The sequence below is a fragment of the Centroberyx gerrardi genome, chromosome 2, assembly GCF_048128805.1.
Source record: "Centroberyx gerrardi isolate f3 chromosome 2, fCenGer3.hap1.cur.20231027, whole genome shotgun sequence".
Classification (NCBI taxonomy): Eukaryota; Metazoa; Chordata; class Actinopteri; order Beryciformes; family Berycidae; genus Centroberyx; species Centroberyx gerrardi.
Genome location: NC_135998.1, coordinates 18,730,738 through 18,758,728, shown reverse-complemented (window position 1 = coordinate 18,758,728; position 27,991 = coordinate 18,730,738). Strand labels below are relative to the sequence as shown.

Genomic DNA, 27,991 nt, shown 5'->3' with positions numbered 1-27,991 from the left:
TAAGACTGTGAAAATACATAATTAGAAAGACTACACACCCAAAAGTCGCGTGACGTCATAACTTTCTCTCTCCACAAGCTACCCAGAGCCGCTGAAGCTAAGTCCCTCTCAGATAGCAGTAGTATTATACACAGCCTGGAAGGTAGACAGTAAGAACGGATTTAAACTGGTTTAGGATAGTTTTAGTACAGTGGAGGCTAACGTTAACGCGATGCCTGTGTGTGTTTCGTATGTTTCGTTCCATGTTGGTGACGTATATTGTGTGAGACGAGATGTAGATCACTGAGCGGTTTCACACAAAACTAAACGTTACTTTACTGTTTTACGACAAACTGCGACTTTCTTGACTTGCAAAATTATCTTTTAACATAAAACAAAACATCATGTGTAATTCATGGCACAATTCAAACGGGATCAAACAATTATTTGTCTCTCGCCGTTGACTACCGTACATATTTTTTCCGAAATAAGGTCCCATGGGGGACAGCGGAAGGGGAGGGACTTAGGCTCTCTATGGGAAATGGTTGGCTGGAAAAAGCGGTTCATGTCACCCGGCGCTTTTCTGAAAAGTTGAACATTTCTCAACTTTCGAAAGCGCTCCGCTCTGATGAAAAAAACGCAGGCTGCAGCACTTTTTGGGAGCGGCCGCCTTTTGTGCGCCTTGCGACCGCTTCCCATTGCTTTTAATGAGAAAAGGGCGCTGGCGGTTGGGGAAAAAACGCTATGTGTGAACGCAGCCTTATGTATGTGAAATACTGTATGCAAGTGTGTCTTTCTGACTGCAGAAAGTGTGCAGAAACAGCAATATGCTCCTAAACAACTCTACGAAATGCTGTGTAGGACACACAGCATTTCATTGTGTGCGTGTGCATCTGTGTGCATGTGTCCTTCCTACCCTCTCTAATTCTTTGCATTTATCATCATTGTCACTAGGGTGCCCTATGTGACATTTCTCTTCTCCCGAAGAAGTCCAGAATGATTTTGCTCCTAACCAGCTTCCTTCATCTTGTAATGCTCATCTGACCTTTGAGGTGTGAATATCAAACTCGTGGTAAATTGTCTTTCTCTCCCACTCTTTTTTTGTCTTTTTCTCTCGCTTTCATTCAGGGAGGCCTCATTGCACTCCTCCTCCTGATCCTCCTCTTCACCCTTGTCCTATACACCCGCCACCGTTGGTGCAAGCGCCGGCGCGTCCCCCAGAAGAGTGCCAGCACTGAGGCCACCCACGAGATCCACTACATTCCCTCTGTTCTGCTGGGACCCCAGGGCCGCGACAGCTTCCGCGGGTCCCGGGGTACACACCAGCACGGCACCTCTGTCATTGGTATGCCCATCCGTGAGACCCCCATTCTTGATGATTATGACTGTGATGAGGAGGACCCAGTCGGACACTCACTCAACTCCACGCCCAACCAGCTCCACACCCAGCTGAGCGATGGGAAGGTCCAGGAGGACTATGGGGTCGGCATTGGCCATGGGCACGGCACCCAGCTCCACGGAGGGCGCAGTGACATCCTGTGCAAGGAAGATGGACTGAAGCATACTTTTGATAAAAGAGGTAGGTTTGCTGTGGTGAATGGGGTCTGCAGTACTGTACTTGTCTATCTACTTGAAAAAGATACCTTTGATGTAAATAGGAACAATGTAGGTATAAGGAAAACGTTAATTATGTGATCGCTGTAAGATCAAGTGCGTGATGCTGGCTTTGTGTATCTATCATGTATCTATAAAACAGCATAAACTAAAAGACGTGAAATATAAAAAATCTGTTGTCTCCAGTGGTAGTATTCCTGCTCCTGCAAGCATGATTTGTCCATCCATGGAGACTATCAGTGCCAGATCCCCAGATGGCACAGCCTGGACCTCTTTGCTTTGGCTTTGGCCAGTCGCCCTATTTACTCGACAGCACAGCATGTACTGCTTACATTTTGTCAAAGACAAGCGGTTTTGCATGAGTCAATCCATTAATCCACTCTGGTAATTAGAGTCCTGTATTCCATGACTCACATAGCATTAAATTAACATATGGTATGGAATGATGGCCAAAACTATGTTTCCTGCTGAAGCTCCATCCGCTTGGAAAATGTCTAATATGACACAGTCTTTCTAGTGTGTCTGTGGTCCATATCCGCTGTCCCTTCTGGCTTGCCATAGCCGTTGATTGTGCAGCTGTCTGTTACACAGTAATGTAATGTGTAGAAGTCAAGGTGAAAGAAGCCATTGACACAGGTCTGGTCATTTAGATGTGGAGGTGAGTCAGTGGGTGGCCCCACTGACCCTCGCTAACCATAGTCAAGTGTCGAGACTTTGAGCAAGGGCAGAGTTTTATTCTGCCATTAGTGTCAAAATGGAAGTGACTCTTCAAAAATATGTGCAGTAGAGATCCCAAAATAAGTTCTCCAGCTGTTTTTTCCTAAAAAAATAAATAAAAGAATGACTCCAGGCCATCTTGTAGCATTTTATTTCATATCCTGTTTAACCTGGAATGCACCTCCGCAAGTTGTGTCTTTAATAATTGAGGGGTGCTGATTGAGTGGGTTGCATTTTAGTGGGATCACTGGTTATTCATGTCATATTGAATTATGCATGGGTAAAGTTTTGTATCTCTTTTTGTGGGAATGCCTCTTATCCCCCCAGAATTCATCATTCTGCATAAAGCAATTTACACTTTTTCCAGTTGACTCTGCATCACCCGCTCTGGAAATAGGCTGAGAAAGAGAAAAAAGGATAAACCACTACATAGTTTTGTGTTTTTTAAAAGGCATTCACATTATTCTGTTTTGGCTAAGGCAGTATAGCACTTTGTTGATCAATGTTTCAGATGCAGTGAAAGGAGGCTTTCACTTACAGCTCAACAGCAGAGGGAACAGATTATAGATCAGAAGAGGGTCAGATGTGATGTTATGCTTCTGACATTTTATTTGGATCTATCTAAAAAAAATGGTTGATATATCATTTATGGTTGTCTAAACCTTTATTTTACTCACATTGAACGTTAGCTGAAAGGATAAAATTGCATTAGCTTTTATTTGTCCACCAGCCTTAATTTAACATACTGTACTATCTGCATGGTCCTGCCCAGACAGTAGTCTATGATTATCACTAAATATCAAACATGCATCTAAAAAAAATAAAAGGGGCTATAGACTTGAATAAATCATGAAGTTTACCCTCAAATATTACCCTCATCTCTCTCACTGTTTCTCTCTCTCTCTCTCTCTCTCTCTCTCTCTCCCTCTCTCTCTCTCTCTCTGTTTCTCTATGAATCTCTTGCTCTGTTTCTCTCTCTCTCTCTCTGCTTCTCTATGAATCTCTTGCTCTCTCTCACTCACACATGCATACACATTCACTACAGTTAAACATAACCTGCATCAGTAATCACCACAATTAATCCAATGTCCTGGCATATTTGCACTATGACTGGCATATTTGCACTATGACCTTGTGGGTGACTTATCCTTTAGCCGGCACAAATCCAGAAAAGTTTCGGATAATCAAAATCAGTAGGGACTCTCCTTTCTCTCTTCTCTCTCCATTATGAATAAGACACACTCAAATCCATTGGTTCCCTCATGATATGTCTATTGACTTTCTATCTCTCCCTTTTTCTAAAGCAAACATCCTCCTAACACTCAAGGCCTGCTCTCTTGGAGGCTATCATCACCCCATTCTTGGAACAGTCAGTTCCAAGTCAAGCATGCGCCCATCTATAAATGGAAAGAAAGAAAAAAAGAATTTGATGCGACAAGGTGATGGGTTAGAGGTTAATTTCTGCTTGACTCCCTAGTGGGAGAACGAAGGGATGAGACAGGGGAAAGAGCAGTCAGGCAGAGGGCAGAGAGGTCAAGGCTCTTACAAGCCTGTCCATTGCGCTAATCACTAACTGTAAGTCAATGTTACCAGACAATGAAGAAAGTGACCGCTGTGCCCGGGCGCCACTAAGAAGAGAGCAGAGGACACAGGTTGTAAACGACAAGATGTCATTGCTGTCTTGCACATAATTGATTTTCACAATCAAATACTCCATTTTTTCTTTACTAATTAAAATGTATTAATATGAAACATTTATTTATAAAGATTTTTTTGGGGGGCATTTTCTCATTTATTGGACAGATCAAATTAGAGAGACGGAAAAGACTGGGAGAGAGAGGGGGATGACATGTGACAAAGATCTCGGGCCAGATTCCAACCCAGGATGTCGTGTTTACATGGTACACGCCTTAGCCCACTTAGCCCAAATATTATATGTTTTTAATACTTTTAGTTGCTTTTTAAATGGCATTTCGGGCTTTGTAGTTTTAGTTTGGAAATCGTCTAAGAAGTCTACAGTTTTGGTCACCTAGCGTACACAAACACTACATGAAACATTAAGGCTGAAGTTCTATCAGGTTAGCATCATCACCATACCACTTTATATTGATTCACTACACACACTACTGAAAATCCAAATCTGGGATAGTAATTAGTAAGTAGTAGATAGTAAGTGTAGTAAGTGTAATTCCTGATTATGCACCCATGCCCCATAACTATAATTACCACTCCATGCTTATTTTGCAGAAATGAACTACTTTTTTAGTATAGAGTAGTCTATCAGCTCTGTCCTTTGCCACATGAAGATAAAGTAAAGCACAGGTAATAATTTCCCACAAGTTTGTGTACTGATTCTGAGAAAGTCCATTGGGAGTCTTAAAATGCTTTTAAATATGCTATCAAAACTCAAGCCCTTAAAAGGTGTTGAATAGAGATTGAGCATTTTAAGTCTCAAATTCAGTTTTAGAGTTTTTGCAGAAAATGTTACAGAAAATGTTACAGACTCTTGTGGTAGATCTACAGTTGTCTTTTCACATTTAAAGTTGTGGAATTAGTCTTAACTTTCATTCTAACTGGCATTAAAAACATGATAACTTGATGAAACTGACACCATGAGTAATGTAAGTTAAATTGTGGCTCAGATTTGATAACAGTCACCAACACCTGAATAAAGCACCAGTTTATTTAGTTTTCACCATTACTGTTCCTGACACATCCTTCTATCCATCTCACAAACAATCCGGCATTTTCCAAAAGATGCATCACAAGCCATTTATTTTGATGTCTCTGCTTTCCCGTTTGTACAAAGCAGCGACATTTGAATACAGAGGTGATTAACTCCTGTCCCACCTGTTTTATGCCACTTGGCTTCCCAAAGGTCTCCAAATACCAGGCATCCTTTATCTGTCTGTCTTTGCTGACAGATGACCCCATTCAACTCAACTCAATAGCGTTATCCACAGGGATTATGGCGATGCCTCACAGGGTTGTGCATGGCATGAGCTTTTGTTATGCAGGCAACCAAACAAATGAGACCTGTCAATTTTGTTCCTCAGCAGGAATCCCGTGGCTTTGGGAATGCATTGGGCAGCATGGGCATCGTAAATCAGGTGCAGCAAAACTTTGCAGGATGCTGGAAATCTTGGGTCCTGCGATGAGTTCCCAGGAACCTGAAATTACTGTCAAACCCCACACCCACACTTACTTACTTACTTACTTACTTACTTACTTATAGTAGTCTATCATAGCAGCTGATTTATTTTATTTGTATTTATTTATTTAAAAGGGACAATGTACAGTTCAAACATAAATGTCAACATTTGATGCACCGTACCAGATTATAGCTGCAAGCTAATTCGCATCTGTAGTCCCTTGGCAGGTCAAAGCAAAGAAACAGCACAATAACAAACAGTACAGAGTAAAAACAAAACTACACACAAAAGCACATCACAAATATATGCTTGTCAAAAAAAAAAGCAAGTCATGAAGACCATAAGATAGAATATCAAAGTCAGTGAGTACAGAGCTGAGCAGCTTTTAACAGACTTTTTAAGTTGGTTTTGAAAGTGCTGATAGAGCTGCAGCTCCTCACATCGTCAGGCAGGGTGTTCCACTGATTTGTGGCTTTTACAGAGAAAGCTGATTGCCCAAATGCAGTGCGGCGAAATGGTATGGTACAATCTCGTATAGAGGATATTCTGGAGGATCTAATAGAATCCACTGAGCGAGTATACACAAAGTCACGTAGTGGAGGAGGGGCCAAACCATTTCAAATTTTATAAACCAGGCACAAATTTGAAAATAATCTAAAATTCTCAAAGCTCAGTAAATTGTATTTCTCCAGTACCCTACAGTGATGGAAATGCATTGGCTTTTTGTCCAGAGTTTTTAGAGTTTGTTTGTATAAGGATTTAAGAGGTCATATGGCTGTTTCACCAGATGATGTCCACTACTGCTTATTGTGTGTTTTCTGATGGCTGTAATGTCCGATGCTTTCACATCTGGCCCGATGTGCTAGGTTTGGCCATGGGCACAAGTCCTTTTCTCCAGGTGATGCTCTGTCCTTTTCTCCTCAACCAGCTGCACTTCTTGGTGGCAGATACTGCGCCTGTGTCTTAACCTACATATGTACAGCCAGTGTTGCTGAGAGGGCAATTCATACATTTCGTGAGCTTTATAAGGTTCTTTCTGGGTAGAGTGCAGTTTTGAGATATTGAGTATCAAAGTTTTTGACATCCCAGCTGGCAAACTGTTATATAGTAAAATCTAATCAAACATGCAATGGTTCAACTTCTACTGGAACTTGTGTGGTTGGACTATCTTTTTGTTGTTTCTAAGAAAAAATATCCCTGACATCCAAATATATCATTTTCATAGTCCTAAATTATACAAATTAATAGGGTACATTTACTGAAGGCTATCTCCATGGTACTATGTGAATTATTCTTTAAACTTGACTGTATTCTTGATTTGTTTACCAGCATACAGTTGACCTTGACTCATGACTACACATTTCTTTTATTTAGGCCTGCACGGGTCTATACTGTTGACTTTAATTAGCCTAAATAATAATAGCCATAATAATTCCACAACATTATACAGATAATTACAGTGTTTTGCCTGTATACTGGGTGCTGTATGGCCACTGTAGGGATCAGTAACACCCCGCCCGCTTCGTCTAGTCTACTGTAAACAGGAAATGAGTGAAAAAGAACATTTGAAATTCAAGTAAAGATTTCAGAAGACATGGCAGTGCTAGCACTTTTTTAATCCCAGGGGTTAATAAGTTTGTCATCATGGCCCAACACAATACACAAAGAAAGAAAGTAACAACATTCTAACAAATAATAATGCAAAATAAAGTCAACCATTCAACAAACAAATCGGTTGCTTTCTGGTATGAGTCACTCTCATCAGTTATACAGCTGTCTTGGGCAGGAGCATTAGAAAACTTCAGCCTGTGGCTTGTTCCTGTTTATGTCTGTAATCAGAGGTGTTATAAGTGAAAAGTAATGGGAATAGAACTGTTTCTTAAGGCTCTAGGTCAGTAAATAAACATCTGAATTGAACTGATTCAGTCTGACATACTGTGGTAAGCTAACTAATAATCAACTTTATGAACTGGGGGGACACATCGAAGTGCACATGATTATGAGTCTGTAGATGAGGCGGAGTTGTATTCAGAGCACTGGAGAAAAAAATAAATAAATAAAATAAATAAATAATTCTGATGTAACTGTGGTCTCTCAAGTAGGCTACATTTTTACATTTAGGTTAAAAAGCAAGCTGTGAAGCTTAAAAAACTTTATAGCGTAGCCAATCAGCAAATGTGTGTCCTCCTCCATAAGTCTCAGCCAAAGCCCCACGCTCCACCCCAACCTCTCTCACCCTTCCCGTCCCCATGAGCTACGGTGGTCTGAAACTGACAGAAAGTATGAACTGGCGTTTTCACGACACCACCTAGCCAAGTAGTGTTACAGTTCAGAAATGTCAAGTAAAGAGGTAATGCATCCCATTGCAAACTGTTATAAATGTTTAGAACATCCCACAGAGTTACAGAAATATTATACAGCAAGTCAAGTAAAAGATGGAATCAATAGTGATAATATGCTATCAGCTAACCCAGAGGTCTAGCTCAAGCTGTAGCTAACACTAACCAACTGTACCCAATATCCTTTAGCCATGGTTACCAGCAACAGGTTGTTTGTGAGCATATTGCTTGACAGATATTTATGTGCAACGATGCTGTGGCGAGACAGTGTTTGCTATGCTGCATCAACACGAAACGTTAGCTAGCTAGCTTGTGTGGCTAACAATAGCTACATCATAGGTTGCTTACCTGTCCAACAAATGTAAGGCCAACTCCGCATCAGTTATTCAGAGTCCTAAGTTATCTCCACCTTTGAAATGCTGCAGCAGTGTTTACTCGTGTTTTGGAACGGGCTTTGTCATTGTCGTAGACAAGGCTTTTTAGGCTTCGTTGCAGAGGTGTCTTTGAAAGCCGATCATTTGGTTGCTGTACGTTCTTCCATGGTTGCGCAAATGAAACTGAAAGAGGTTCCGAATGCAAGGTGGAGCTTGGGCGTATATTGAAATGCTTGGGGGTGTGAAGCATTTCCATCAAAACAGAGCGTACGGACTGGACTGCTTGTTCAACATGGGGTTTGACTTTGAACAAGCTCCACCAGAAAATATTCAGGAACTGGACAGAAAAATCTAAGGTAATCAGCAGATGGAGCCAGAGAAGGAAGAGGAAAACCCTTATATGGACAGTCCCCAGAAGAACCATAGGCTATATGAACTCACTTCCCCATAGAATTTGGCTTAGTTTAGCTCAGATTGAGCCCCAGTTTCTAGGTTTCAAGACTCAGCCACCTGTGAGTGGTGAGGAATTAATTAGGTTATTATAAATAGAGAAGGTTAGGGACATCTAGGCATGATTGTTTTGAATCCATCAGAGAGAGAGGAAGCTCTTGAACTTAAATAGAGTTACTTCAGTGCCTGACAACTACAGACCTATAGTTGGGAAATAGCAGACAGCTGCATATTGGGGAGTCTTAAACTGAATATCCTGTAATAAGTGAGTGGCATTACCACACAAAAGAGTTATTGAGTGGGTCAAACTCAAGAAATCTGCCTGTGCCACAGAGCTGAGTAGATAAACCTATCAATGCATTAACCTGTAGGAGATATCTAGAACCTAGGGCTAGCCCTGTGCCTGCCCCCATAGATGGAGGCAGTATCATTAGGAATGTTGTTTGCCTCCCTTGTAGCCGGAATAAATCTCTGTGAAACTGAATGAGGGCGAGACCACCAGCCAGTAGTGTGATCACAGACCATAACAATAGTCTGGAACAGTGGCGTGTCAGACTTGTAGGGCAGTGTTATTTTGTTAAAGGGCACTGGATACTCTAGCTAAAATACTAGAATGAAGACGTGCACTGAACTACTGGACCAGATCCCAACTCCCCAATTTAATCCCTATTTGGAATACTGTTCGTTAATGGTACTTCCTGTTTACTCTGAGGCAAGAGGGATCCCTAAACAACGGTACACCTCCAATCAGAGGTGCCAAGGGGGCATCCTTATTAGGTTCGTTGAATTAGGTACCTGAAGCACCTCAATTGGCTCCTCTCAATGTGGAGGAGCAGTGGTTCAACGCAGAGGTCCTCTGGGTCACTGAGATCTTCACCCTATCACAAGGAGTGAGGCCTGTCAGACTGCAGAGAAACTTCATTTCGGCCACTTCTATCCACAATCTCATTCTTTTGGTCACTACCCAGCGCTCATGGTCATAGGTGAGGGTCCACAAAGATCGACCAGTAAATCAAGAGCGTTGCTTGATGGCTTAGCTCTCTCTTCATTACCACTGTCCTATACATTGCCTACATTACTCCAACCAATGCACCTAACTGGCAGTCATCTCATGGTCCTTCTTACCCTCACTCATGAATAAGACAGAGCAGTTGCTCATTTCTCTCCTAGATAGGACATGCCACCTTTTTCTGGGAGACAACCATAACCTCAGACTTGGAGGTGCTGATCCTCATCCTGACCATGTCATACTCAGCTGCAAACCGTTCTTCAATTCCATTTGAGAGGAGAAAAAGCTGGCTGTTCCATGACCAGGACATAATCTGTATTTTTCCTCTTGGATCTGAGGTTCTCTCCTTCCCAGCACCATGGCATAGGCTTTCCCAGGGAGACTGATCAGTGTGATCCTTGAAAATGTCGACCACCACCCCTGTTAACCTATCCAAAGGCATTGTTCCCAAAATCAACATTAAAGTCAGCCCAACAAGCATTCGTCCATCCCCAAGTTTTGTCCATCCTGGGATGGACAAAACTTGGGGATGGACGAATGCTGGAGCTTCATAACTAAACCAGTGACCTCTTCCAGCATTTCCAGCATTTCCCTGCCTGGGCGATATCCTGTCCTCCTGAGTCATGAGTAGTTTTCCATAACCTCTTCAAGACCACCTGAAAGTCAGTATCCATAGCCTCTCCAAACTCATCCCAGATTCTCGCTTCTGCAGCTACAACTGCAGCCTTTCTGGCCTGCAGGTACCTCTCTGCTGAGTCAGGAGTCCCCCATACCAACTGGCCTGGAAGGCCTCCTTTTTAAGCTTGACAGCCTTCCTCACTGCCGGTGTCCACCAGTGGGTTCTTGGTTTGCTACCATGACAAGAACCGACCACCTCCTGGTCACAGGTCCTTGCACCCACTTACACAACAGATGTTTTGAACAGGGTCCATTCCATCTCCATGTCCACCATCTCCACCAGTATAAAGGAAAAACTTGCTTAGAGGTAAGAGTTGAAATTATTCCAGACAGAGTCCTCCACCAGGCATTCCCAGCAAACCCTCACTACACACAGCCTCGCCCTCCATGTGACCAAACTCACCATCAGATGGTGATCAGTTGACAGCTCAGTCCCTCTCTTCAACCCTTCTCTTGAACACTCTAGAACAGGGGTCTTCAACCTTTTTCAGCCCAAGGACCCCTTGGTCGATAGAGACCCCCTAGGGAGAGGGACCCCCTAGATTAAAAAACAAACAAACTGTGTTGCATTTTAAACCTGGCCTATAATAACATACTTATAATCCCTTATTAACCTATTTATATACTCAGTTATTATGCTTACGGTTGCTAAAACGTTTATACATAATTATTATTGATGATGATGATGATGATGATGATGATGATTATTATGATGATGATTATTATTATTATTATTATTATTATTATTATTATTATTATAGATTGAGGCTTATACTTTTTTTTTTTTTACAATGAAACATTTAGCTTAACTTTAGCTTCAGGATGACACATAGGCCTACCTCAGTGAGATGACTGACCCTGGTGAGTGGCACACAGCTTGTCTATTATGGGGGAGATGGAGGTTGTCAGGCAGAGCATCATATTATCCTCAGGCTGCAGTCTTGAACGATATTTACTCTTCAGGTAGGTGAGGGAGGAGAATCCACTTTCACAAAGATAAGTTATTGCAAAAGGCAAAAGGCTCACCATTGCCTTTGCTGTCAGCTGGTGGAAGGCTTTCTGGCAATAGATCCAGAACTGAATGAGAGGCCTTGACTCATACACATTCTTGTGCGTACTGTCTGTGGATAGGTCGATCAGCTGATCTTCCTCAGAGGCTGTCAAGTTTGAGCCGTCCGATGCATTGTGTTTGAATGGAAACTGTATCCATGTCTTGTCCCTTCTCCAGGACTCAGCCTCAGAAAAGTATTTTTCAAATTGATTTTCGAGTGCCTCCAAGTGTCCAACAATTGCGCGTTTCACGTCAGGCGAGAGCACCATAGAATCAGCCAACTCCTCCATTGACGGAAACATGGAAATGTTACCTCCCCTGATTCGCTCTCTCCATCTTTTTGTTTTCCTCAGAAAGCCTTCCATCTTGTCATACAGCTGAATGGCATGTGTATTGCGGCCCTGCATAGAACTGTTCAGTCTGTTCAACTCTGAGAAAACGTCCGCCAGATATGCCAGTTTAATGACCCAGACATTGTCATTGAAATCCGCAGCCAGCTCCGCGCGGTTTTGACCAACTAAAAACTCGTGGATAGCTGTGTGTAACTCGAACGCGCGTGCCAATACTGATCCACGAGATCCGTGGTGAAGACCACTGCTCTAGAACATATGGCCTCAGGTCTGATGAAAGAACTGCAAAGTTGATCATCAACATTTTTTTAAATTTATTATTATTTTTTTTTTATTTACTTTACTATTACTATTATTATTGCTATTTACTATTACTATTTAACGGACAAATGCATTAAACATTGTTTCATATATAAAATACAAAATAGATGCCATGCATACGGGTTTCTAGCCAAGGCTAATTTGTAACCCCTGTCCCTGGCTAGGCTTTTGGGGTTAAAACAGAAAGTACAGGAACATTAAGCTTAAAAATAGTACAGCAGTACATATGCAGCACAAAGTCCCAGCACATTTATGTGTACTAGCTTGTCTTGTATACTTCATAGCCCCCTTATCATCCTGTGCTGCCACAGTGCTCCCCATCTGGAGGGGGGGGCATCTGTTATAACCACCTCGAGGCCAAGGAAATGTCCCTGGTTAGATATGCCCTGCTTCTCCAAGCACAACAATGACTAGCATCAGCATCTGAGGTGCTGGCCGTATAGAAGCACAGAGATGTTGGTCAGGTCACTCAGAGGACCGTAGGGACTTTGGGTAGGTGTGGGTGGCAAATGAGAGGGACTGGTTCATGTTCTGAGGAAGCCTTCTGCCTCGGTAAAGGTTTTGCAGGGATATTGTAGCTCCTTGTAAGTGGGTTGTCAGTAAATCCCATTGCAGGGTGGTGTCAGCTGGGGCTGAGGGCCTTATATAGCTGGAGATTATGGGGAAGTGCCTTAATCTAAGCAAACTCAGAGGCCATCTATCTATCTATCTCTTTGTAATTTCATCTTTGCTGGGCCAATGTGTGATGTGTGCTGGCTGTCATTTGTAATACCTTCCCAGTTTGCATCATCTCCACAGGTAGTCAGTTCACAGATACACACATCTAAAAAGGGTACAAGAGGACTACAGGTTTTAACTCAAGTTTCCATTACAGCAATATTTTCACTGTGATTTAAGTTAATTAAGACTATGTAAGGAGATAAAATGTTGCTCTCTGCTAAATGTATCTCCTCTTCAAACTATGAGTTTTTTTCTAAAGTTGCTATACTATCCAAGATGGATAGTATAGCAACTATCCTGCCTGCTCAGAAAGTATGATATCAAACACCAAATCAATGACCATAATGCCTAGCCACCCACCTACCCTTCCAAAGATGATCGAAGGTGGGCATTTTCTGTCATGACTCATTTCTTCTGAGAATGACAAATTAATGATTTCAGTACAGTATGACAAAGTACTGTAATCATCGATGTCGGAACATCTTCCAAAATTGGAAGAAGACAGTAATAATATTGTGATGACAAGTCTGTGATCATTATTATTCTGTCAGCTGTTTTTGGACAGAGACAATAGAGACCCTTGTAATTACAGTTCTTCGGAATCTCTCACAAAACCAGAGTGAACTTTAGGTGCAGTGTTTGGGGGGAAAAAGTATCCCTGAGGCAGCAATTTAACTTAAACTGCATTTTAAGTATGCACATTAGACTTCATAACACCAGGAAATATTAATGACTCTTATGCAATATCCATGGGTATGGATAAAAGATTGAATCAAATGGGTTTAATTGGCATGCTTTTTGAAACGCTATTAGTACACCTGAGTATTTTCAGCTTTGCCCAGAATGTAATTTGCTTTGACATAGGTTGACATGTAAGCTTTGTTCTGTAAGATAATTATAATGTGATTGAGCTAAGCTTTGCTTACAACTGCTGTCAGAGTAAATACCCAAGCTCCCTTATCTAAGCCATATTTACAAACCACTTTATTTTCTTGTTCGTAGTCAGTGAAGACTTAAGGGGATACTGGCTGTCATAAGGGTTCAAGTAGCTCCTGATGTTTAATACTTGGGTAATTTTGCTAACTACTTTGAGGATTCAACCTTCTTGTGTCCTGGATTTGTTTAAAAATGTAAATTTCAATGAACTAAACCAATCTATCATACCAAGAATAACTAGGCTTAACTGTTCTGAGCTCATGATTGAGGCAGAATTATTTAGGCTAACCCTTTTAAGTGGCTCTCAAGCACTTATGCTAGACTGCACTCTTCTTTCTGGAATGAGAGAGATGAACAACCATGCACCAGCTTGAATCAATGGCTTGTTGAAGGTTGAACCATGTCTATTTGAAGGTCCTAGTATTGCACAGTAAATCCTGTCACAGTAGAGCTCCTCCATTGTACATTGATTGGGTTAACAACATTTTTGGCTGTCCCTGGCTTGGGAGTTAACTCGTTATCTTGGTCATTAGTTTGTCACCAGTTTTCACCATGCATTGGCATTTTTATTTGCTTATAGGGCAAATGTGAAAGGGAGTTGGAACTCTAAATGTTCAGCCTTTTGCTCAAGAAACATTTAAAGTGGATTAAAAGACAGCCTCAAAATGTTTCATATCTGCTGTTTCCTTGTCCTCAAACGATCCTCTCATGGCCCCAGTCAATTGAAATGCTCTGGCATTAGCAGTGGCTGGAGTTAGCAGATGACAGTAATTAAAAATTCTCAGAAGGAAACTTTTGCACGATGGATAGATCTCGAATAAGAAACATGCAGATTTTTTTATGGCATGCACAGTAATGTGACATCAGTGTAGATTTACATATTGCTGTTGTGTGGTCTACCATGGGTGGAGAAATTTCTCTGACCTATTGTGCTTATGAAACCCTTTCAAAACCCATAATGTCAAAACTGTATTATCAAGCTAAAAACAAGGCTGTTTGAATTTGAAGAAGAACATTTTGAAGATACAAGGTTTTTACCCGACAGTATAGTGACATGATGGAAGTTCACTGGTATTAGGACAGTATGCCAAAGATTAAGTCACTGAAAATCTGCAAGACACTGAAGTGGGAAATTGACATTGGGTAACTGCAGGACCGACTCCGACTGAAGCCGACTTTCTTAAAATTAGATTTTACATTTATTTTAACACTCAACATTTTTGTATTTAATGTGTGATTCTCCTGAATCTGATTACCAAATTGATAGTAGGAGCCTTGTAGTTGCACATCAGACTCCATCTGTCTCCACACTTTTTAGGAACAAGGAGCTTTGCTCTTGGTCCTAGGGCTGCTGCAATAATTAAAATAGAGGGATAACGATTATAGGAGCCAACTGCAAATATTTGGTATAACCACGATCATTGTTTTGTTTTCACCTTAAGAATTTTCCTCTTCCATATTAACTTTCAAAAAAGCAAATATGTTTAAAAAATTGGTCAGAATTTATGTCCTGTCGCCCACTTAATAACAATAGTGTGATGAGGCACACAGAGTTCCCAGACATTAAATGTGGGATATGTCTGTGAACTGAACGGGTTCACTTCATCCACCAATATCCATTTCCATGAAGTTTATGTGGTAAAAACATCGATATTGACAACTACTGGTCAGAAAAGTTTGAACAGGCTTTCCAAAAAAACATGCCAAGGGACCACTTCAGAGAAATCCTGCAAGAGTATGTGTTGACTGTGGGTCGGAAGAATAAGAGGAAAGGAAACAAGAGACAAGACCTCCTTATATCCTCCCACACCACTCCCTACACCATTTACATACACATATACGATACATACATGAGGTATGAGGCAATGAGTGCAGAAATAAAACAAACAAAAAAAAAACCTTAATCTCCAAAGGGCAAAAAGGGTCTTTCAGAACCCTCTAAACCCTCTGCAAACAAACATACCCCCCCCCCCCCCCCCCCTCCACTCAATGGACATAAACATTCCAAATATAAGCAAATGCCCCGCAGTCACATAGCAGCAGAGAAACTGTTATGAGGTGACATTTTATTACCAAGTGCCAGTCAATAGCTCACCCAATCAGACAAAGAAATTATCTTTCACTCACACCACCCTTTTCGTGCCATGGTAGTCTATTTACTCATGCCTGGTCCTACTGTATAAAATGCCAGCCTTCATATTTGAATAAGTTCTCCACAAAGTGTGTTACATTTTTTTTTTTTCTTTTTTAACATTCTCTGCATCTTTGTTCATACATGTTCATATGCCTATAGATATACATACCCTTGTACCTAGATGCATACACATACACACGCCCCAGTTCGCATATCCATGCACACATAATTTTTCTTAATGTGGACATGCACATGTAACCTAATATACCCATGTAATTTAGGTCTCTAAACCCCTATATTATCCATCCTAGGGTATAAATCCTGTATATTTAATCATTTATAGTAGACTTGTAAGTAAGAGTGTAGAGGAAACCATATCTTGTGAAAAAATGTTTTTTTTGCTGTTTGAGAATGAATCATTCCAATGTCAAAAACCTAGCAATTTGCTTTAGAAATAACTCAAAAGTCAGGGGGATTCTCTTTTCCAGTATAGTAAAAATGTCTTTACAAAATGTTATCATAATTAATAATATGCATTTATTGGGATCCATGTTGAGGTTGTGCATGGCATTTAGATGGCAAGGAGTAGCATCAAAATTGGTATGTAACAAGGCTTTGATAACTTTGTAGATTGTACTCCAAACATTTTTTAGCATTGCCAGAAAAGGTGAAGGTATGTACCTTTTGCTGTTTTGTGGCAAAAGTGTGAGTTATTAGGGAATATTCTATTAATCCTTAGGGGGGCTAAATACAATTTATGAAGGAATTTAAAGTTTGATTCTTTGATTTTACTACTTGCAAATGGGAAGAATGTTGTTTAGCATATTTCTGATCACGTAATGTCATCTATTGCCATGCCCAAATCCTTTTCACACATCTTTAATAATAGAGTGAATGAGGCATATCCACCTTTTTAAATAATATTGTAAAACTCAGCAATCTCTCCTTTCAAAGAGTCAGAATTATCAAACACTCCTCATTTCTGATAGTGATTGCCTTAATTTATTCTCCCTAATCTATGAGTAGGTCAAATTTCAAATCTGAAGATACTTAAAAATCTGTCTTTGGGTCATTAAACTTTAAGTTTAAATAAATAAAGACTTCATTTTACCATCCGTATGATATAGATTTTTGAACTGAGTGAGTCCAAGTCTATTCCAGTTAGATATATTAATTAAGAAGAGATCCTTTCTTAAGTCTGGGTTATAGCAAATTGGAGAATGTAATGAGAGGATTGTAGAAATGTTCAGAGCATGTCTGCAATCTGCCCATGCTTACAAAGTATTACTGATAGTATACCATTAGTCTATTGTTTTGATCAAGTTAAAGCATTTGACAAAAATAAGTGATTGCAAGGAAAAATGTTTACTAGCCTCTGTTTCAATTTGTACGCACTGGGAGTCATGCCTATATCTAAAGACCATGACATTAAATTCCTTAAAGGGTCAGAAAAAAACTGCCTCCCCATGAACAAAAAATGCAACCTTGTGGGAATTATGAAGTTCATCCCTCTGATCTTTCAAAAACTGTAAAACTAATCAACTATTATAACTTTTTTTTACTGTATGTCTAAATTACACTAAAATCGCTCACAGGTATATATTGGACTATATTTGAAAAATGATATGTAATATCTATCTAAATTGACCAAGCTATGCATGTAAATGTGTTACTGTATTGTTCCCAGATACTACTAACAGTCCAATCTTCATTACAATTAATTTACATGTTAAATAGACATTGTAGAAACATATATACAGTTTCATCATGTTATCTCAAAAAATGGTCCGGAGGAGAAACACTGTAGGCAGCAGTTACTATAGGAAATTACTGAATGATTATAGAAACACTATAGGCGGTAGTTACTATAGAAATGACTGAATGATTATACTATAGGCAGCTGTTACTATAGAAATGACTGAATGATTATAGAAACACTATAGGCAGCAGTGTGTCTGTGTGCTTCTCTCGCTCTGTCTGCGACCACACGTTTCTATTTGTCACTTTGATCACGAAGGTTCTCTCAGCAGAAATAGGCTACATTTGATTAAAAAATAAATAAATCTTGTGCATTTTCAACAGCGGCGCCTAGAAACACCGGCTCTAACAGTCCTCAGTGTGCAGCAGCTTTGCCTAACAAGTGAGACCATTTTGGCCCAAAATTTTGAAAATATTTTTAGCATGGCATGTCATGATCTTAGTGTGGCGGCCCGCCACAGTAGAATATATGTATAGGGGAAACACTGGGTTTACGTAACAAGCTCAACAAAGCCAAAAACACAAGCTGCAAAAGCCAAGGCAGGTGGAGCCGCAGGGGGAGAGGAGAGCTACAGCTGCCGGAGTTGTAGGTGGAGCTGCTTGTTTGACGGACAGCCTGCAAGCAGCTTAAGCCCCTGCTACATATCGTGATGTTCTGAAAAACCATGAAGGTTCAGGGCTTTCACAAGTTTGTTTCGGGCGGTTCTCAGAAGCACTTCTGACAAAGCATATCCAAGCCTTCAGAGTAAGAAATCACTATTTCAGTGAGTTTTTTTTTTCATAAATAGCTCTTAAGTAATTAAAGGATAAGTTAGGCAATTTTCAACCAATTTATAATTCGTCTATTACATACCTGTAATACTTGGACCTGCAGACAATATTGGCATTGCTAGCCTCTTGCTGCTAACAATGAGTCAAAATGGGGTATGTCATCCAATTACCATCCAATTACCATGTAGAATCGCTCTCATCTGCCCTGTCTAACTCGCTGACTCCCTGTGGCTCTGAGGGGGTGGCAGCACAATGCATTAAGCTGCCTTAGGACATCTGCATGACCACTGATAGACAATAATTTTTCCCCTGCTGACATCAATGTTTCCCACTTCTTTGTAAATGTAAAGATGATAGACACAGCAAAGAGCAAGATCACATTATCTCTGATTGAATGATCTACTAATTGAAAGAATGGTGATGTTAATTAACAGCTTTCATTTTAGGTGATGTAGGGAGATTTGGATTTCTTATAGCTGCTTTTTGTATTGGTGGGCTTTTCTCTTTTTTTTTCTTTTTTTAAGTGAGCCACTACTACTAGTTGTGTACATCACATTTGGCTGTCAATTGACTGATCACATTGAGATTGGCCAACATTGCAATTATTGCACAGTTTTTGTTATTCCGCAGTTTTATTTTTTTTCTCCAGACAGACTTTCAAATTGATGGGCGCATAGTTAGCCAATGGAAAAAGTAAATTGCCTTATTAGGCTACTGGTACATGAAATGCAATAAAAGGGAAATAGAATGGATGAATCATTATTAGGTATCGTATTGAAATACATTATCACTTCTTGGCATTAACACATTACTTTTTAATAGGTTCAATATTTTTAGAAAGACAAAGATTTCCCTCTCAAATTTTCAGACTACGCCAAAAACATGAAGCAAAAACATTAAATATCTGTGTTATCAGCGATAATATAATCACTAAACATTCAATAACAATTCAATCAAAATTAATTCAGCTCAAATTGATTCTAATCTAGAAGTAGGATGAACCAGGTGAGTCCAGAACTTGCAGGCTGTCTTCACAGTAACCTGCTCTGCTTTGCCCTAGATACCAGGATAGAGGAGCTTCTGTTGGTATGCAGAATGTGCTTGCAGAAATCAGGATGCAGCAGTTTTCTTGGGGTTTTATCCCACGTTTTGTAGTTAAACTTTAATAAGGGGCCCCGGACTTCACTGCCATAAAGAAAATTGATTTCATAGTAGATTCAAATATTTGTATCCATTCCCTTTCTTTTCTTCCCTTTTTTGTTTTGGCCTTTGTGTGTGTGCATATGTGGTCCATAGGGGTATTTGTTATGGTCTATGGTATACACACACACTAGCTGCAGCTGTAGGTGTGTTGGTTACCCACTTCACCTGCCCTGCAGAGGTGTCCTGCTTTTTGGGGTCATGCTGGAACTCCATAGTATTGTGTGCATCTTCCTATTTTTAAGATGCTTCTGTGGGTTGCACTAAACAATTTGTTTTCACCATACTGCACAGGTGGCTATTGAAACCAATGTGGCGAGTTCAAAACTATCTGTGGCGAGTTCAAACTAGCTAGTTTTCACTTGTTTTAGTTACTGGTGAGTTGAAAGAACCAAACAAACCAGCCATCAAACAGATTGTTTGATCATTGCAGTTGTCCTTTTGAAAGCATCATGGCTATTAGCAAAACTGTTTTTTATCTATGAGCTAAACAAAAAAGCCTTTCAGTAAATTAAAGCTTCTTGGATAATGTGTGTACAAGGGTTTCCATTTCCTTTTGTTCTGGTTAAAATTGCAGTTGAGTTCAGACTATGAATTCATATTCTGTCAGTTTTCACTGTTTCATTATGTAGCTCGACCTTGTTTACACCTGAAGTCAAACCATCAGCTTGAGGAAGGCTTATCTGCTTACCTCCCTGTACCTCCCTCTCACTCCCTGTCTCTCTACCTTTTTTCCTCCTAACATTTCTTCTTCACCTTCCAGTTCCAGTGGTAAATAACTTGTTTACTATGTATTGTACAGTGCTCCCTCTCCAGACTCCCTTCCCCCGTGTCATTGCACTCCTCCTCAGCTGTCTTTGCTCTTAAATCCCTATCCCTTTAACATTGTATGAGGCAATCTCTCTGTCTCCTTCCACTACATTGGTTTATTCATATGTTAAGGTGGCTGTTTCATCAAATGAAGGGAATTCTGGGTGGCCCTTGCTGCAAATACAACATAGTTTCCGCTCTCTCAGCATTATACTTGGCCATTCTCATTGCACCAGAGTTTGTCCCACATTGATCATCCCATCCTGAACACGTTCACCTTAGTACAACTTTTTTTTTTCCTTCAAACCTTCAAGGACTATGTTTATATCAACAGTTAAACACAGTAGGACAATAAGCTTTAATATACTCAGAAATCTTTGGAACACTGGGAGCACATAAACATTGAGGGATATATTGACCATTACTTGTGGGTGAGCAGCCAAAACCACATTTCAAAAAAGACTCATAAAGATGGCTAATGAGCTGGCATACAATTGACCCAGCTATATCGATTTCAAGTAGCCTTGGTTCTTACAAATCCATTTCTCCAGGTTTGGCCTGCGTTTTGTGTCTGACTGCCTCTGACAAGGGGCTCATGTTGAATCAGATTACTAGGGCTTCATATCTCACTGGGTTACTATTCCTGGATTTACTGGCTGCTAGTTCTTTCTTCACTGCCAATAATGTACCAATAATGTAACAAAGCTAAATGTAACAAAGCTAACAATATAATAAAGCAGATAATTTAATAAAATCTTGAACCAATAATGTAATAATAGTTTTGCCAAAAATTGAATAACTTGTTAAATTATTGGCCAGTCATTACATTATTGACTTGTTAACTATTTGGCTCAGTAATGTAATAACTTAAACCCATAATGAGATAACACTCTGAAACCTCTTCAATTGTCTCTTAATCTTTGCACATCAAGTGAAATGTGTATAAAATAAGTGTGATGTTGATGCATCTTCCCAGTGATAATCATTTGGACTAATGTCTTTCATTTTGATAAGAATTAAGTAACCTGAATTTTACTCTGCCATTCTATAGTTGTGGTCAGGCTTGTACGCAGTCATACACATGTACAAGTGTCTTTACTAACCAAAGGTTGTGTTCTTTATCAGCCACGATTCAAGTATTCTAGGAGAGGGGTAAATACTTTTAAGTTAAGTCTGTACCTCATAACAAGAGGTACAGAAGCATTTATTATCTGTATATCTGACATGCAAGTGTATAAGTGTAAGTTCAGTGCTGTCACTCAGTATAAACATGCAGTGGCTTATATGACAAGTCAGTTTCATTGCTGATTCATAGAGAATCAAGCATTGATCTAATTTAGCTGAGACATTTGCGGACAGCGCACACACACACAGTCACTTACTTCAGCTAGGCAACTCTGATCATATAATTGGTTGAAGGTATTACATTATTCAGGCAAAAAATGGTTAAGAAGCCAAAAATGTAATTACTGGCCAATAATGATAGTATTGGCAAAACTGTTATTATATTATCGGTTCAAAATTTTATTACATTATCAGCTTTATTACATTTATCACATTATTGGCAGTTATTACATTATCGGTAGTTATGGGCCTCTACATTCCCTCATTGCTGCTCTCTGTGCTAAATTATCTCATCAGCTGCTGCACTGTGCTTGGCAGGTCTGTTCATTTTGTGTTCCTTTGAAACTTCATACAAAGCACAGTGCGATAGAGATTGCTTGAGCTCTGATCTATGGAATAGACACCGTAAGAAATAGCCATGGAGACTGGCTGTTTTCATGTTGGACTGTGCTACCGAGACCAATACAGGTTTATATATGATAGATTTAGAACTGAACTGCATTGAAAATTGTGAATTCAGTCCTTGTTTAATAGATTACCTTAGTTTACCTTGCAAAACTCTTGTGGCGATAGAGCAGATATGCTTCAACTTGACACAAAGATGTTTATGCACATGCTACACATGTCCACATGCTGTGCATGTGCTTCTCCAAATCTTGTTAATTTTACCAGCTATAGTGCATTAACAAAAAATTCCCTGAGTGACAATACACAACTGTAATGCTTTACTTAGACAGGGCAAAAGGAAAGAAGAGAAAGTCTTGTAATTAACTCCCAGCTATTTATCATGGGGAAGGGTGACAACCCTGATTCGGTATTAATCAAAACATTGCCCTGAGCTAGCTTCAGTGTGCCAACTTGGCAGCCATTTCTCATCAATGATGTCACATTAGAGATGTGTAGCGTGACATTGGATCATTACTCTCAAGTCAGGCAACTGATGAGATGGGCTCATGAGCTCAATTACAGTATAGTAAACACTTGAACCTGGTAATGACAATCATCATTTTGAGGATGATGATTGTGATGGTGGTGCTGGTGGTGGAGATGGTACCAGTGAAAGTAATGATGATCATCAACACAATGATTGATTGATTGATTGATTGATTGATTGATTGATTGATTGATTGATTGATTGATTGAAAACAATACATAATTTGTTTTTGTTAGATTTGTTTTGTTTTATTTATTTTGCACAAAGAAAATAATGACAAATAAATACAACATTCAACTAAACACAGATTGTGCAGGTGAGGAAAGAAACCCAGAGGGGCTTAATTACCAAAAAATGAAAACAATATACGATAATAACGATAAAAAGGAAGAAAAGAAAAACAATCATACAATAATTAAAACGAGTGCCCTCAAGGAGGCATAGAAAATAATAAAAAAAGAAGAAGAAAAAAAATCTAATAAAACAAAGAAACCAAATCAATGTGACTGAATGTGCAGAGGTGTAAAAGTGTGCGTGAGCATGTGTGCATGTGAGTGTGTGGATGATTGAGCTGTGTAGATGATTAAGCAACTAGTGACATCAGATGGATCCTAAGTATATATTTATAATTATTAACAGAAGTGGATACTTATGAAATGTGAGTATATTTGTTCCATGGATATGATCCTCTGTACCTGATGGACTAGTCTTACAAATATTTTCTGAAGTTGGTGTATTCTAAGCAAAGTGGTATCATATGTGGCAGCCCAGGCAATATTACAGTAGGTGAAGTATGGCTAAATCAAGCTATAGTATGATGTTAATAGACAGGTCTGATGAACAAAGCTTCTGATTTTGCTGATGATACCAATGGACTTTGTCACTTTATTGCAAACAAGATGAACATGGTCTTTCCAGTTGAGTTTTTCATCAATTATAATGCCAAGGAATCTAGTTGATGGCACTTGATTAATTGTACTATTGTCTATGGGGAGACAAGCCTTTAATTTACAGTATTTTTTGTAGTGAAAATTATAAAATTTGATTTTTTTTTTACATTCAGTCAATGTATATCCTACCATAAATGAGGAAATCTCTGTCCGTCCGCATCCATTTTGCTCCTCAACAGGTTGGCCAATCAATCTGAAACTGCACATGGCCATTGAGCATTGGCATAGGCAGGGACTGACGGAGCTCATTTTTCCATTTTCACAAATTTACGCTGTTTATGCGCCTTTTTGGCAAGTCTGCACGGAGTTGTGGCGCGCGCATCCCCGGGTAGGGACTAGTTAAGAATAATAAAGGTCCCAGGATCCCATAGATGCTATTTTCATATTCATAAAATTGAGGTAGCCAATACAGCTGTGACCATTACCATTGTATATCAGTAGTAGTTCAAAGGTACTTTCAAATTTCTCCCCAAGCATTCCCCACAGCAGTGACTGTAAGCACAGAGACCTATAGGTCACCAGATGACTCATCACTGTCAAGCCCTTGTTCTCACAGAGGGCACTAAGTAAGTCTTCCTACATTGAAACAAAAAGGCAGAATCACTGACTGGCTGAATCATGGCCTTTGTTTGACAAATTTCATTATTATTACTTCCATTGTTGATTAGTTGCTTTATATATTTTGGTAGAGTTCCATTATTTGCTCAAATGTGTCCTTCCATGTGCAAAAGCTGTAAAAAAAAAAAAAAACTGGAGCGAAACAGATTTACAGTGATTCTTGTAGTCAAGAAGAAAATGGGTGTTTTTTGTTCAGCCTGTGTGGAGTGTCTCCACAGGGGGGGAGAGGAAATTTCAACTCCCACTCTGCTCGCTAGTGCTCTTTGTCAAACTGTATGTCTTTCTGTCTTTCTCTGATTTTGATCTACTCTATGAGTTTTTTAGAAGCAATATTCAGTTCCACAACGTGCTTATTTTCTCAAACCTAAGGTACTGAAATGTAACTTTTAGCAGATTCTCAGCGGGTTGCATGTGGTGCCTTAGGCTTCATCTGTGTTTACAATGTAAAGTAAATACCCGGTGACTGACTTCAGCAGTGAGTCTTTAAAAACAACATAATTTCACTGAAAGGAATAAGAGGCACAGCAGGAAAGACACTTGGGATATTAAAATGCTTAACTATAGTCCATGTGACACTTGATACTAAAGGCTGATTTTTTTTTTTTACCAATACAAAGGAGTGCCATAATCAAGGGTGAGCATTCATACTGAAGCCCAATTCAGATATCAAAATTTAAATGATGGTTCACTAGTCTAAATGTTATAGGATTGAGTGTGTGAGTGAGGATATGTCACTGGGGTTATCAAGTGGGCACCTCCCATCACAATGTTTCATTGAATTTGGCCCACGACACGAGGTTGGTTCTGGCGCCCCAGAACCAACCTCCTCGACATCCACTCTCAACACACAGCTAAAATCGCCTACACCTCCCTTTACCACTGCTTGGACTTATCCTTAGTTCCTAAATACCCAATCATCTCGCTATTGATCTCAACAACAATAAAGTAAAAGGACGGCTGATCTTTTTGGCTTGAAACAGTCCACAGCAGTTCAGAAACCGAATTGTATCAGCAAACAGTTTTCCCATGAGCTGAGCGCAGTGTCATACTACTCTCTCTAACTATATATATTATGATATAACTCCTGTCTAAAACATAAGTCTTAGGGCTCTATTTTCCTGAATCAGTGGCACGTGTTCACATGGCGCGAGTGCTCAGAGCATGGCGACTGAGGTAATGTCATGGCTAGTGGCGCACCTGTGGCGCAGTCGGAAAAGGGGTGGAATTAGGAGGAATACATTATCAGTAGGTGTTGTAGGGGCAGATGTCAGTAATGACCAATCAAACCACCTCTTTTCCTTCCCTCTAAAAGCAGTGCGCTCTGCGCCACGGCGCTCTGACAATTTCATGATGGAGAGAACAGTCTGGTTCCACCACAAAAGCTTCTCCCAAGAGGAAACAATGTCCTTGTGTGGGAGGTACAGAATTGCCACAAGCCAATATATGGCACCTTAAATTAAATTAGATTGGGAGGAGATAACACATTTGATTACCGTGTTGCTCTAGTCCTAGAGCTGTTGCCCAATGTAGGAAACGGTTCAATGATATTAGGCAGAGCCAAAAAGAAGTTGTCAGTGAGCCGCAGGGACAGTTTGGCTATGGGAGGGGGGGCGTCCACCAGCCAGTCCCTGACATCTATGGAGGATGTGGTTCTCTACAATCCTCACATCATGCATCATGGCACACACTGACAGTTCTATGTTGGATGACAATCATTCAACTGTTGCCACGTGTATAAAATAAATGAAAAAATCCATCTTTTTTTTTTTCCATCTTGAAGGATATACAGTATGTCAAAGTCTGATTGGCCAACATATCATCCAAAAAAAGGGCTGTTTGAGCTTTTGAATATGATCTATTCATGCATGTATCACTTGGTAAAGCCACAAAAATAGTACAGAACAGACTGCGCCTTGCGCCACATGCTTTTGACCTGGTCTGAGCAGGTGGGCAGCGCAAGCGCAATCCCGGTAATCCTTGACACCAAAATTGCACTGCGCTGATTGCGAGTGACACACCCCCTGCTGCGCCTCTCCTCTCATACTTCAGCGCAGTCAAGTTCACGGCAGGTCACCAAAATACCAAACGGGCACAGGCGCATTTTAAAGGTTTTCAAGAAATCCTCCTTGTAGTGCTTGTTTTAGTCAAAGCCACAGTACAAATGAACTAGTCTTTCATTTTCTGATTGTTCAGGAGAGAACCCAGAACTGTAGCCATTGTCCTCAATCTCCTTTTGGTCAATATGCAGTTACAGGAAATCATTGTTACTTGTGGCATATTGCATGAACTGAATTATTCCTGGGTGTGATTAATTATCTCTGGCTGTGATAAATTGACACACTATCATAATTACATTTGCATAATGTCTTTTCTGGTTCATTTCCGCTCTTACATGTGTCGGTAATTTCCCAGTATCACTATAGTAGGACCTGGAAATACTTAAAGCATGGTAAGAGGCCATCATCTCACTGTATAAGGTTAATTTATAGTATTTTGTAACAGTGTCATTTAATTGTGCTTATCATAATTAAAGAGAATATCACAATCAAACATTATACAAGGGCATTCAATGTAATAGTAATGTGATCCCCATAGAGAAATACAGTTTTTGCTTGCCCCCTCACAGAGGGAGGTCAAAGCATAGGGTCAGAAACAGAACAGGAGTGGGTAGGGATTCACTGTCTTGCTCAAGGACACTTCAGTAGGGCGGATGCTTGCTGACATGGGGGCTTGAACCTGGGTTCACTCTACTGCCTCAAATACAAACATATTTTTGGTGGTTTGTTTGCTTTTCTATACTAATACTATCCAAAATGCCATCCACTGATCCAAAGTGATCCTAAGAGTTGCAATAAATGATAAAGTTGTGTAGTATAGGATGCCAATGGAACTCTATTACAAATATTCCCTTGGGTGCACAGTCAGCTGGATTGATATTTTTAGCTGCTGAGTGTAAGTCACTCGGTCGGCCAGTCGGTTCCAAAAACTTTAAAAAACTTTACTGTTACTGTGCCATTGGGGGACACAGCTATAAAGACTCTATTAGCCTGCTTGCAGCATCAATTTGAGTTTAACTCGGTTGGCAAAGCATAGGTTTGTCACGCCAGAGATCCCAGGTTCTAATCAAGAGTGAGTCAATTTAGCGCCAAGCTGGTTGCATCGTATCACAAATTACGTGCTTGTTTAACTGTAAACAATGATTTCTGCAATTTCTCCATAGGTCATTACCTCTATCAGATAGGTGGACATATAAGAGCTGAATAGACTGAATAAAAAACTATTTTGGGTCTATCACAAAAACTTGTGAAAAAAGTCAGGCTGAAATAACCCTGAAACACAGCAGTCAAATATATTATTCCTGCTTCCCAGGTCAGTTTAGTCTGTATGAGTAAACTTTCACTACAATCTCCAATATCTAGAAAGAACAGAAAGGAGTTTGCCTCTCCTCCAGATCCTCAAACTCCAGTGATTTTCAATTGACTGTAAGATAGAAGAGGACATAGCGGAGGGATACCATTTAGGAGAGATAGTTCCTGTTTGGGAGACTGGATCTACTTTTATTTTTAAATACTAATATTAGTGTAAGCCAAGAATAAAAATGCAAAATGAGGAAGGACCCAGGATGCTTTATTGTCTTAAAAGCAGGATCTGTTGTTGAATTACAAACGTGTTAAATGTAAGTTTTCAGGCTATTTTTGTGGCCTCATTCAATGAATGAGAAGTACAAATCCGAACGCTATACAAACTTGTCCAGCTCGTGGTTATTAGTTTATATTACGGTT

The 27,991-nt window shown here is 39.9% G+C and overlaps 1 protein-coding gene across 1 annotated transcript in view; it reads left to right on the top strand.

Annotated features, from left to right (window-relative positions):
• Positions 1-27,991, top strand: part of astn2 (astrotactin 2) — a 441,429-nt gene that overhangs the window by 108,905 nt on the left and 304,533 nt on the right. The window contains exon 4 of the mRNA XM_078288520.1: positions 1,108-1,558. Within this exon, the coding sequence (XP_078144646.1) occupies positions 1,108-1,558 (451 nt within the window). The remainder of the gene's footprint in view (positions 1-1,107; positions 1,559-27,991) is intronic.